General features: G+C 54.5%; 4 protein-coding genes across 4 annotated transcripts; 2 read left to right on the top strand and 2 right to left on the bottom strand.

Moving 5' to 3' along the window:
- Positions 1-118: 118 nt before the first annotated feature.
- On the bottom strand, positions 119-2,245 carry PG986_008879 (arylsulfatase; the record flags this gene model as incomplete). The annotated part of the gene is made up of 6 exons (XM_066845101.1): positions 119-496; positions 557-637; positions 679-1,191; positions 1,305-1,621; positions 1,700-1,861; positions 1,927-2,245. 6 exons carry the CDS (start codon positions 2,243-2,245, stop codon positions 119-121), a joined length of 1,770 nt encoding a protein of 589 aa, XP_066697499.1.
- Positions 2,246-3,244: 999 nt separating this feature from the next.
- PG986_008880 (uncharacterized protein) lies at positions 3,245-3,724 on the top strand (the record flags this gene model as incomplete). Its single annotated transcript, XM_066845102.1, has 1 exon — positions 3,245-3,724. One exon carries the CDS (start codon positions 3,245-3,247, stop codon positions 3,722-3,724), a length of 480 nt encoding a protein of 159 aa, XP_066697500.1.
- Positions 3,725-4,744: 1,020 nt separating this feature from the next.
- On the top strand, positions 4,745-5,909 carry PG986_008881 (uncharacterized protein; the record flags this gene model as incomplete). The annotated part of the gene is made up of 5 exons (XM_066845103.1): positions 4,745-4,821; positions 4,891-5,036; positions 5,086-5,159; positions 5,219-5,574; positions 5,624-5,909. The coding sequence occupies 5 exons, from the start codon at positions 4,745-4,747 to the stop codon at positions 5,907-5,909; spliced, it is 939 nt and encodes a 312-aa protein (XP_066697501.1).
- Positions 5,910-7,462: 1,553 nt separating this feature from the next.
- Positions 7,463-11,012, bottom strand: PG986_008882 (uncharacterized protein; the record flags this gene model as incomplete). The annotated part of the gene is made up of 2 exons (XM_066845104.1): positions 7,463-10,538; positions 10,885-11,012. The coding sequence occupies 2 exons, from the start codon at positions 11,010-11,012 to the stop codon at positions 7,463-7,465; spliced, it is 3,204 nt and encodes a 1,067-aa protein (XP_066697502.1).
- Positions 11,013-12,223: the final 1,211 nt, after the last annotated feature.

The raw sequence follows: 12,223 nt of genomic DNA on the forward strand, positions 1-12,223 counted from the left end.
TATATATATATAGGTTTCATCACACATACGTTCATGCTACTCGTGCGCCAATGCACCGAGCCCACATACCCGCCTTCTATAGATCATGGAACCGGCTGTCTTCTTTTATTCTACTCTTTCAAGTCCAATCCTCCCACCGCGCCTCCATGCTGTAGCCCCCTCCCGCCGCGTCCCCAAAGATGGTCGGCTGCATCGCGCCCTCGAACTCGGCCAGGTAACCGAGCTTGCACGCCGAGAAACTGACGCGCAGCTGCTGCCGGACGTAGAAGTCGTCGAACTCGGCCGCCATGGCGTCGCGCAGGCTGTGCACGTCGCCCGCCGGGTGCAGCGCCTCCCACGGTTTCCGGCACACGGCGCCCTTGCAGGCTTTCAGGGTCAGGAGCAGGGCGTCGACGCGGGCGATCAGCTTGTCTTTGGGCCAGCCGTAGAGGAGGGTGGTAGAATCGTCGCTGTTGGGGGCGGAGGGGTAGATGTTGTTCATTTGCCAGGGGTCGGCCTTTGTAAATTCAAGAGTTAGATCGACGGAAAGAGTTAGGGATAGTAAAACAACACGTACCTTCAAGTCATACAGCTCGTGCTCGTTGGTACACCAAACCGTGTACGACAAGTCATGGCCCTCGCCGAGGAGCCGGAGGGCCTTGTAAGTGTCATTCACACCGCTCTTCCCACGCATCCCACTGCCGGTGCCGGGGTAATCGCCCTCCAAAATAGCATCCCCCAAAACTCGACGTTCAAATGCTCGCTCTTGGCCTCGCCCTCTTCGCCACCCTGCTTCTGCGCCGCCTCGGTCACGGGCATGGGCACGCCGTCGAACTCCTCCTGCAGCGGGATCCCCGCGAGCTCAAACAGGGTCGGCACGATATCCGTGTGGGACGTGGGCAGCTCCCACTTGGCGCCGGCGGGGATGCCGGGCCCGCGTATCACGAAGGGGACGTTGATGTCCTCCTCGATGGAGCATGTCTTGCCGGGCGCGAGGCGGTGCTGCCCGATGTGGAAACCGTTGTCCGAGGTGTAGATGAGGTACGTGTTGGCGAGCACGTCGGGCGTGGCTTCCAGGCGGCGCACGATGCCGTCGACGAGCTCGTCGACGGCTTGGAGGGACTGGATGCGGCGCCGGTAGTAGTCGTCGTGGTAGTCGATTACGGTCTGGTTCTGGCGGTCCAGGGTCTTGATCCAGCCGCCGCCGCCGGGCTTTTTGTTCGTTTGGTGTCAGCATCTTCCTCTTTTACGGACTCTGTTCAACATCATGGTAACGGCGAAGGGGGAAGAGAAATAAGTAGCAACATAGCATACGACAAACTCACCACTTCGGGGTTAAAGTTTGGAGTCCGGGGGACCTTCAAGCCAGGGAACAGATCCTTGTGTCGATCTGCCGGCATGGGCGTGGTGAACCTCCCCTGCCACGTCTCGGAGTGGGGTCCGATGGGGGCGACACCGATGAAGAAAGGCTTCTGCGTAGCATCATCCTCCGAGGAAGAATCGGCCAATGCCTCATCCAGGAAGTCAAGGGCCTTGCTTGCCGCCAGGTCCGTCGAATATTGGCCCGTGAGTGTCCGCGGGCCCTCCTTGTTGCGTTGCATAGTGACGTTGTAATATACGTAAGTATTAGGATCCAGGAAGACTAAAGTAGGCGTCAGATGGTCTTAGCGAACACGGCTTCATCCCACGTCGACTTGGTTCTCCACGGGCAGCAACTTACAGTCAGTCCCGGTCCAACCGTTGGGAAAGGGGTTGTTGTACGTCGCGGTCGAAAACCCGTTCATCAGCTTGCCTGTGTAGTAGGTATTATAGCCTGCTTCTTGAAGCCAGACGGGAAGGTATTTATCGTTCCATCCCTCCGAGGCGAACTTCGGGTAGCCACCTATATGCGATTAGTCGTTAGCCAGGGGCAACATGCTGACAACAATTTTGAAATTTATAGGTTACCGTATGGCAAAGCGACATCGGTCACATTGGTATTGTGAGCCGCTCTGCCAGTAAGGAGCGATACCCGGGAGGGGCAGCAGATCGAAATAGTACAATAATGCTTCGAGAAGGTGGTGCCCTGGTCCGCAATGTGTTTCTGCACCGCGGGCTGGTACTCGAGCGAGCCGAGGCGGAGGTCCTGGTCATCCGTGATGATGAAGATGAAGTTCGGCTTGCTCTTTGCCTTTGCGGGATCGTTCGCAGGCCCAGCTGTCTTCTGGCTTTGGGCGCAAGCCAGGCCCGCGAGCCCGAGCAGTATAGGGGCAACAGCAGCCTTCATGACGAAACAACTGCGTTTTTGACAAGATATAAGATCGAGCGGGAGCGTCAAGCCTGACCTGGTGGCCCGGCGCCGAGGGCAAAAATCTTATTTATTTTATACCTACCGGCTCCGACTCGGCAAAGAAGCCGGGGTTGTGCGATAACGTGCTCCGATGGCGTGCTCGGGAGTACCCCTGTCGTGAGGGTGGGTGGGAGTTTCCGTTGCGCTGCCTCCACTAAACTGGGCCTTCAACACTACAACAAGTACTATCGTGGGAGATTTCCACTACGTAGTAGGGAATACCTATCGAATGGAAAAGTAAGAACGGTAAAGAAAAACATTTCGTTTAGGTTTATGGCGGAATATAAAGAAGCTGTTTTCACCAAGGGATGGATGTTGATGTTGAGCTCCTCCCTGTCTGCGATCATCCATGATGTCTTCGGAGAAGTAATATCGGTGAAGAGATAATACTTCTTTTCGAAAGACCCCTTGCTACTACTGTCGTCGCTGCTTGACTTTGTCACGATCATTTGACATACTGATGCAAGGGGTGGTAGTCATTGGATGCAGGGCTGAGATTGATCGACATCAGTATCTCGAAAGTGGATGAACACTGACAACTTAGCCAGTCTGGGGTATCATATGAGTATCTAAAGAGGTAATTGGCATCCTAGGGTGTATCTTCAAGGAGGAAGATACGGCCGTACATGTATGAAAAGTTCGAAACGAGTCCCTGTATCATGCAAGGCTTACTATTCCAGGTCAGGCGTTAGGTTAGCTGAGTTGGTGAGTAAGTGCCTTCTTAACCTAATAGCTTTCGGCGAATGAGTCAATGGCCCAGCCTGTGCACTGTCCCGCAGTTCGACATGTACCTAGATCTTCTTGAACTTTATCGCAGAGGTACGTGGGGCTTTCCTCTCTACCCTAAAAGAATGTCAATTCGTCTGCCATTCTGGCAGAAGAAGAAAAATAGGAAGTCAGACAAAAGCAAAGACAACATCATTCACCCGTCATGTCATGCCTGTCCTCGTGCTGCGCGTGCGTCCCAAGACGTTCCCGTTCCTCCGCCTGCCCCGCGAAATCAGGGATCTCATCTACGAGCTCGTCCTCGTCGAGCCGCCCAACCACCAGCGCCGCCACGTTGCGACCTGCAGCGCGGCGAGCCTCACCCCTTCCAGCCCCGAGATCCCCCCTTTCGTCACCGAGGCGAAGGCCCCTTTCCCGGGGTTCCCGGCCTTTGATGGTTGCCGCTGCGCGAACCGAAGCCATCTAGCCGTTCTCCTCACGAACAGGCAGGCCTACGAGGAAGGGAGCCGCGTGCTCTGGACGAAGAATGTTTTCTCCTTCCACACGATAGACAGTTTCAATCAGTGGTTCGCTGACAAGAAGCAGCTGAAGCAGGAAGGGGAGCGACAGAGCTTGCAGCGCAACCGGCACATTCGCGACCACTTGGCTACCAGGAAGGCGGAAAGGAAGAGGGTGCGTGGGACGAAGTGAGAGTTGGGAATGCTCTAACACCTCAGCTGCATCTTGCCGGCGCAAGACGTGAGTCTCGCAGCTCTTATGCCGATGAGCCCAAACGGTGCAAGTGGCCAAACCCCCGCGGTGTGGCAACAGCCAAATCCGTTTTCGCATTCCAAGATTTGGTTGCATTGGGCCCAAAACAGCAGGTAGTCTTCCCTTCGACTCCAACGCGGCCGACATGTGCTTTGCCGCCGGGAACGGCTGTCGGCGCGGGCTAGCACGGCTTTGGCCCAGAAGACTGACTAGAGCGATTGCAGCAAACGCGACCTTACTCAAGCCCGACTTCGAGCTTTTGAGGGTAATATCGCATTAGGCCGGATATATGGTAATCACCTAGACTCCGAGTCTCTGTCCTTTCCATCCCAGTCATTCATTGGTGGAGTCAACGGAACATCGAACTTGGGTCTGGGGACGCGTCCTCCTCGGCGGTGAAGCATGCCATGGTGTTGTAAGTGGTATGATATGAAATGTGACGATGGACACGGACTTTACAAGTGTTCGGCCTTCGGGTCTGGGCAGTCTGCATCAGGGAGTTCGAGCGATGTGCGCGATCTATGTTATGATCCCAGATCCTAATGGTGGAGACAAAAGCCCACTTCGTGGAACAACCCCCGTTAGGGTAGTGGGCGCGCATGCTCGCATCCCAGTGCCGGCCAGTGAAAAGTTCCGAGATGGGCTTTAGGACCACCCTCCAAGGTGGCATCGTCACCTGTCCCAGTGCTTAGCCGGGCACCGAAGGGGATAACACTGGAGCTGGTGGTGGTGGCCTGTCGGCTGTATTAGTAAAGCAGATTTCGCATCGTCATGGCCTCCATCGTCCGTCAGGTGGAGCGAGCAAACATTTATTGTGTGTCTGGACTGAGCGCTCATTCCCCTCTTGCACCACCTTCTCCATCATATCCCGTGGTGTAACCTGGCCTCAGTCTCTCGTAGCCGTGTGCTTTTTGGTCGTTTCTGACTTCATACACCCTGACTGAGATATTTGACGATACCATGTCTCGCCACATTGACAGTTTCCCGGCGCCGGTTGCCCCGAAACCGAAGAAGCTCATCGTGCTGAGCGCGCCTAGGTGCGAGAAGATCCCCCGAGGCTTTCTCCCCCCGAGGCGCAGGCATGTTTGCTAACCGTCCAAGCACAGAACCGGTACTCATGGGCTGTACCAGGCCCTTAAGGTCCTGGGCTTCAAGCCCTACCATATGGTAGAGGTCTTCGCCAACGGTGCCGACCATTGCCGCTTCATGACTGAGGGGCTCCAAGCTAGCGCAGAGGGCACTTTCGCTCCGTGTAAGTGAGACCGGACTCAAGCGTGGCTTCATACGCTGTATATTCGGAGACTTCGCTGACCCGGGTGATGGCGGGGATATAGATGGTCGCGCCGAGTTCGACAAGTGGTTTGCTGATTACGATGTACGCCACTCATTAACCTAACCTGACTGATGGCCCGACACGGACCTCGTTCTCAACAGATGTGGATGGTCCCCTGGGGATATGATTGCTCGCTCGCTAACATACTCCTTCCCCCGCGCGTCCAGATCATCGTGGAGATGCCCTTCTTCATGGTCACCGAGATCGTCGAGGCCTACCCGGACGCCAAGTTCCTCCTCACGGAACGGGACCCGGACAAGTGGGCCAAGTCGTGGCTCAACACCATCGGGCCTCTGACGCTCAAGTTCAGCCAGTTCCCCACCAACATCCTCAAGCACTTCAGCCCCCTGTCCCGCAACATGGGCGTCTTCGCGGGCGTCAACCGCCGGCTCTACTTCAAGTCGGACAAGAACGATGAGGTTGCGCATCGGAACCTTGTGGCGCACTACAAGGAATAGTAGGTCGCCCATAGTCTCTCGCTTTGTCGTTTACTGACCCCAAAACAGCATCGCCAAAGTCAAGGAGATCGTCCCGCCTGCGCAGCTCAAGGTCTGCCGCCTCGAGGACGGCTTCGGCTGGGACGAGATCTGCCCTTACCTGGGCGTGCCCGTGCCCGCGGACACCGAGTGGCCCAGCCGCAACCAGCCCGAGGAGTTCTTCACCATCTCCGACAAGGCGCTTAGCACGGACCATTCCAAGTTGACCATCGCGGCATCCGTGTTGGCCCCGCTCGTCGCCGTGGGGATCTGGTACGCGCGGACCGAAGGGCGGTGGTTACCTAAGATCTTCTAGTCGGGCATCTGCGCTTGCTTCTGATATCTGTGTTTCCTCGAGGATTTCGATCGGTCTACCGACATGGCTCCCCATGTGGCTCAGTTGCTCGAGTTGGTGTCATACATTGTTGACTTGACCTAAAAGTAATACACCGATGAGGGAGATACGTGATGAAGACTGTAGAACTTGCTGGATATCCGATATCATGTACATAAAACATCTATATAACCCAACCCCCTTTACCGTCATTAGCAAACATACTGATATACCCTACCTCTTCTGCCTTGTCAACTCGTTCGTACTCTAGTCTTGGGTAGTCGTAGAGCCACAGCCAGGTATCCCCAGACATAGCCACTCGGCCATACATACAGCCATATGAACCTCACACAAACACATACACCCAATATCATCTAACGCGTGGAAGGGCAACACACACGATATTCCTCCGCGGTCCAACGGCTCGCGTGGTTTCAATGAATAGAGGAACCGAAAGGGTATTGGTGCTCGGTAGGAGGCTAATCAATAGCCATTCAAACGCAATGTACAGCTGCGTAGTCCACTCCATGCCTCTCTTATTGGATGGTCCCAACAGCAAGGCTTGTGCCGCAGTACCAGGCCAAAGGATAAGCGCTAGCGACGTACGGCTACAGCCTCTCGTCTAGCAGTCTAGCCCCGCGATGACGTAGAGAAGAAGAGCAGGATTGAGAGGTTGGAAGGAGTGGGAAGCCCACTCCTCATGTGTACTTACGCTTTTGCTTAGGTACGCTTGACAGACAGACACGGTGAAAGTCAAGCAGCTGTGGACGACGGGCGCGCGGATCTGGTCCAAGGGTATCTGGTATCAATTCGCCGTCCCTATTTACCTATGGCCGAAGAAGCCCCCTGACTATGAATGACATGATCCATCTATCCATCCATCAAGATTAGACCAAAAAGAAGTATCCAATGGACAAGATGTGAAGATGTTGCTAGCACACAGCAACTGCTCCCCTGAATAACGACAGCATCATCTCTTTGCATAACCACGGTCATAACCCAAACCTCGAATATGGACAGAACCGATGCGCGACCGAACCGGGTCGAAGAGTTCAAGGGATCTGGCCCTTCCAGAGTCTGGGAGTTCCAGTCGAGCCCTTAATCCAAATCCCAATCCCAAACGACTCCTTTCACCGAGACACTCTGTCCAAATCACCAGGGCGAATGTCTGTCCATCCATATTCATAAAATCCTAAGACCTAGAAGAAAATAAGAGCGAGTGACCCGACCGTGAGGCTTCCTTTTGTCTGTTACCCCCGACCGAAGAAGCTACATAACGTGAAAAGATGGAGGAGTTCCAAACCAAAAGCAAATGGCCGCCAGTGAAATGCCAATTTGAGCTTGAAATATGCATGCAGCCAATGTCTTATCATTGGAAGCTTCCGAGATCCCAATCATGCATTTTGCACTCCACAACGTATGAGATAGATTGATGTATGTAATGTAGATACTGGTGGGTCATTCGAAAATATATAACAGATATAGCGCGAACGCTTCGACCGGATGAATAGATGCTGCTTCTCGGAACGGCCCGATCAGGATAGGCCGTTCCCAGTCATGTCCGTGAAGAGCCCCACGTCATTTGGTAGGTACTCGCCGAACCAGCTCATCATGTCCGAGCTCTCGAAGCTGCTCAGGTGCTGCGTGAAGTCCGACTCGTTATCGATGGTGACCAGGTGCATTTCCTGGCCGTGGGGGCCGAGGTATGAATAGCCGCTCGAGGCCAGCCCGCTGCCGCTCTGGGCAAAGTTGGACGGGCCGTTTGAGGCTCCGCTGCCGTTGTCCGCTGCATTGAACACAACACTGCTATTGGTTGGCGTGCCCGTCGAGTTCGTGCCACTGGCGCCGCGTATGTACGTCTGCTGGCCGCCATGGGCCGATGAAGGATGCAACTCCGTCAGGGTACTGCTCGGAGAAGCACCCGGGGGGTAGATGGTCTGGTCAAAGCCGGACGAATGCTGGGATGTAGGCGTGAAGGAGGCCGATGTCAATGTCACACTTGATCCTTGGGATGCCAGAGCTAGGGAGAATTTCCCATCGGGCGTGGTCGGTGTCTTAACACTATCTTCAGATAGGTTGTCATAGCGCAATAGAGATTTGGTCGGGCCAGACGATGTGGACACCCGCCGCCCTCGGTGGGGATTGATAGAATGGCGAATAGCAGAAGTATTAGGTTGAGGATAAGCGGGTGGGTACATCTGCACAGTGGTTTCGGGTAGACTCTGCCGGATTGGATCGTAGATCATGTTACCCGGTGGCGTCGGAGCTGAGGCGGGTGGTGCTGGTTGGGCAGCAGACATCGGAGCCATGTCCATATGCCGTGCCGCAGGGTTGTTCTGAAATAGCAGGGTAAGACTTGAGTTGGGGGAGTTGGTTGTTCCTGTCAGTGACCAAGCTAATGGAGGTACCGTAGGCGAAGCTGGATAGTTCTCATCCTTGATCAAGAACCGGTGTAGATCATTTCGGCGGGGCTGCTTGGTACTTTCATACTCTTCGCGCGTATATGTCTCGCAATCCCAGGTGCCTGCGAATTTCTGATCGAGGGCCGTGAGGATGTAACGTACACCTCCCCAGTAGATCTGCATTTGTTGCAGTGCTTCATAACAGGATTGGTAGTTCTGGTTGGCCACAGATGCCAGTAGGAAATGGCGATCTGATGACTTGTGCTCAGGATTGTTCCCATTCTTTCCGCCGGTAACTCTTCCCATCATTCCTTGCTGGTCCCGAAGGGGTGAGGCGTCTCTCGACGCAGGCTGCGATGAAGGGTGGGCTACAGACTCCTTCAGAAACGCACAAGCAGCTATGTAGATAGGCTGCGACGTGAACGGGTTTCCGATGAAGCTTTTCTCGCTGAGTAACTTGGCAAATGCCAGTATGTCTACAATGGTCTTGGCACTAGACATCGACAACTCGCGGCTATGGGGCAATAACGGGTGGTCCTGGTTCAGCCTCTCGAGGGGTGTAAGCAGAGTCGGTTGGTGGAGAACAATGATCAAGGCGTGGAACCAGAAATGCAGTAATATGAACGGCGTGCCTTGTCCGTTGCGAACGTGGCTCTGGAAGTTGGTGGCATCGAAGCGTAATCTTGGATCCTGTTTCAGATGCAGTCTTGTGAGTTCTTTCTCCATCTGCAGTAGGCTGTTCATCCTCTCTGGTGTGAGGTCCTGAGTTCCTCTCAACTTGTTCAGGACGTCGGATACCCGTCCATAGAGATGAATGATCTGAATGAGGGATGGGAAAGGGTCAGGCCAGTCGTTACTTTTGTTCTTGGCCGGTTTAGGGAAGTCGAGCTCGAAATCGTCGTCCCGGAGTGTGACGGGCCTGCCCGTTCCTGAAGAAATGACTCGATCAAGAATGAAAACTGACCAGAGAGTATCGATTCGTTCTTGCTCCAACTTCTTCTGTTCCTGTGGGCTCAGTGGATCCTCACTGTCGCTCATCTTCGTGTCATCATCATCACTGGGCTTCCTGTTGGCCGATCGGGCGTACCAAGGGTCTTTCTCTCCCTGAAATCTAACGCCGTCCTTCTTATGGAGCCCGAGATCAATGGCCATGCGGATAGCCAATCCCAGATACATCCACAACGCACTGTCTTGGTCGGCGCCGAAGCCTTCGTACGCCATCAGCAAGCATGCTTGTACAGCCGCCACGGAAGGACACGGAAATGTGTCGACTGTCGCAGCCTTGGCCCTCTGCGCAAAGATGTGACCATTTTCGGCTTTGGGGCCATTACCGAAGACAGGCGAAACCGAGAACCGGGCCGCGAGGGCACAAACAGCATCAACCAGGATAGGTTCGACTTGCTTGAGCTTAACCGAGCGAGTGAAGTCGTCGCGGCGAAGAAAGGGGTAGTTACAACCCTGATGGTCGAAGAAAGTATCCACGAGGTCGAGAATCAGGGGGTCTACGGGATCGGCGTCATTGGGGTCGTAAACAGGCATGTCATCCGGATGGGCAGCGCTATGGTCGGACTGGCCCGAGTTAAGGAAGCCCGTGTACGTAGCACCCGAGCTTGGAGACGTCGCTGTTATCGAGCTGCGTCTCCGGCTACGAACTTTGACTACCATCTGCTTGAACCCCGGGACAATTGCTGTCGGCCCGAAGTATCGGAAATATGGAACGCGGTAGCCCTCACTGGAGTGATGCTGCAGCACCGGCGACCGTATGCTAGGACTTCTCCCATCCTCGGTCGAGAACGACGAATTGCGCACGTTCGGAGGCCGTCTGGTCATAGGAGCAGAACCGTTTTGGCTCGAGTTGTGGCGTTCCTCCCAGTCTATGCCCTCCTGCTTTGGTCGTACCGCGGAAGAGGCTAAAGCAGTACTGCGACTCGACTCGGAGAAGCGGCGCGAAGAGTCGAGGCTGGCGGTAGAGCTGTGCTGTCGAACGGCCGGCTTCTTTGGTCTCCATTGCTGCCGCTCATCTTCGCGTCTCTCGTCCAGGTCGTCATCGTTGTCGGAGGTTACGTCAAGACCTTGATCGTTAAGGGGGTCTTTCTTCTTCTCGGCAGCATCCGTGTACCCCAAACAGACATGTCCGTTCTTGGAACAAGTATGGCACGTCGGGTGCTCGCCGTCGCATCGCGTCTTGCGTTTGCGACAGGTCAGACAGCTTTAATAACAGACAGGTCTGTAGTCAGCGTAAAGTTCCAGAAGCTCGGACGACTTAGTATAGTGAAGAAGTATAAGTGGTTTAAGGTAGGTGGCGGTGGTCAGTTGTTGGTGCCCCGCCGCCCCGGATTGTCGTCAGCGGGGTATCGGTTCCTCTAAAAATATGCAGGGCCCTTTTTCCTGTGCATCGCTGGGGTGCGGGCGACTCGGGTGCGCTTCAACGCCTGCTAGGAACGGAGCGAGATGTGTCGCGCATGCTTCCAAGACACCAGCTCGAGTTCTCAGGAGTCGCGGGGCCATGACTATTCAAGAAAAAGAACACAAGATGAAAACGAAAAAGAGCTTACGCCGCGTTGATCCTCCGTCTCTTCTGTGGTGGCTGGCCCTGGTTGTTGACGAAGCGGATAGCTTTGGGAGCCGTTGATGCAGCAGCTCCGCTACCGCTCGAACCGTTGACAGCCGTAGTGGTCGCCATCGTTTTTGCGGGGGACCTGGAGGAGGGGAATGCGCGAGATAGTTACGGAACGATCGCCTTTTGGAATATATCTAACAAAACATGATGGCTTGGGACCCCGAATGGGGAGCGCAACTGCGGATAAGGCAGGGGGTTTGTTTCTTTGCCGCAAAGCGATGCGATTCCACGGGGGCGAATGCAGCGTGCCTCAATCGGTTTGACGTGCGCGGTGTGTATATGATTTGTGACAATAGGCCGTAGTAGTATCTGGACTGGGAATGATCAATGCCAATTTCGATCCTCCAGGCTTGGCGTGGCGTCGGTTGCGATTTGTTGTAGCCTAGTACGGAGAGAGAAGCCTGAATGCCTTTCGCCCCAGCTTTTGCTGGAGAGAATACGATGCAGATAGCGTGTGTGTACTACAGCAGTTGTTTGGATAGGACAGACAGACTCCAGAACTCGACGGGCTTCAATCCTGAATGATTGATGGATGAGCAGGCAAGTCGTAATCAGCAAGTAGTAGGAACCCAGTTAATAAGGTTGACGACTTTAGCAATTGGGTAGGCGAGTCCTCCAATTCCAAGCACTGCTTTTGCTTTTGGAGTGGGGGAGGTTCTGTATGGCTAAAGACTTGACGAGAGAGCTTCTCTCAACATAGTCTTGTGGCTAATTGCAAGCGAAATCATTGCCACTTAGAGGTTGGGGAAATTCGGCTGAATCGATCTGAGTGATAAAAATTCCCCGGTCCTTGATGTGTGTGTCTGCGCGTGTGTGGGAGGGAGCAAAGTCCGGGTCTGGTTGATATACTTGTAGCGAGTGATCTTACAGTAGCACTGTAGGCTTTCGCTGTAGGCAGGTAAGACGACTGATGCCTGTACTTGATCGGCACGCGCTTAGAAGTGGACAGGCGAAAAAAAGCAAGTCTAGAGTAAAAAGTCAATTGCCTGATGGACGGCTGGGCTGGACTGGGCTGCAAGATTCTGTCCATGTTCACATTGAAACGAAGAGGAAGGAAGGGCATAGGCAAATAGGAAAAGAGACCAGGAGCAAAGCAGGATGATGGGAAGGGGGGAGGGTATACGCCAGGCGATCATTGCTCGGCAGACTAGTCGGTCCAATATGGCCATTGATCAGGATTGGAGTTGAAGCGAGAGAGGAACCAGCAGGCCAGGTTCCATTTGGGCATGGGTGCTGGACCGCTGGACTTCACGATACGGTCGGGTGAGGGCCGT

Source organism: Apiospora aurea (assembly GCF_038362705.1).
Source record: "Apiospora aurea strain CBS 24483 chromosome Unknown utg000006l_segment0_segment0, whole genome shotgun sequence".
Taxonomy (NCBI): Eukaryota; Fungi; Ascomycota; class Sordariomycetes; order Amphisphaeriales; family Apiosporaceae; genus Apiospora; species Apiospora aurea.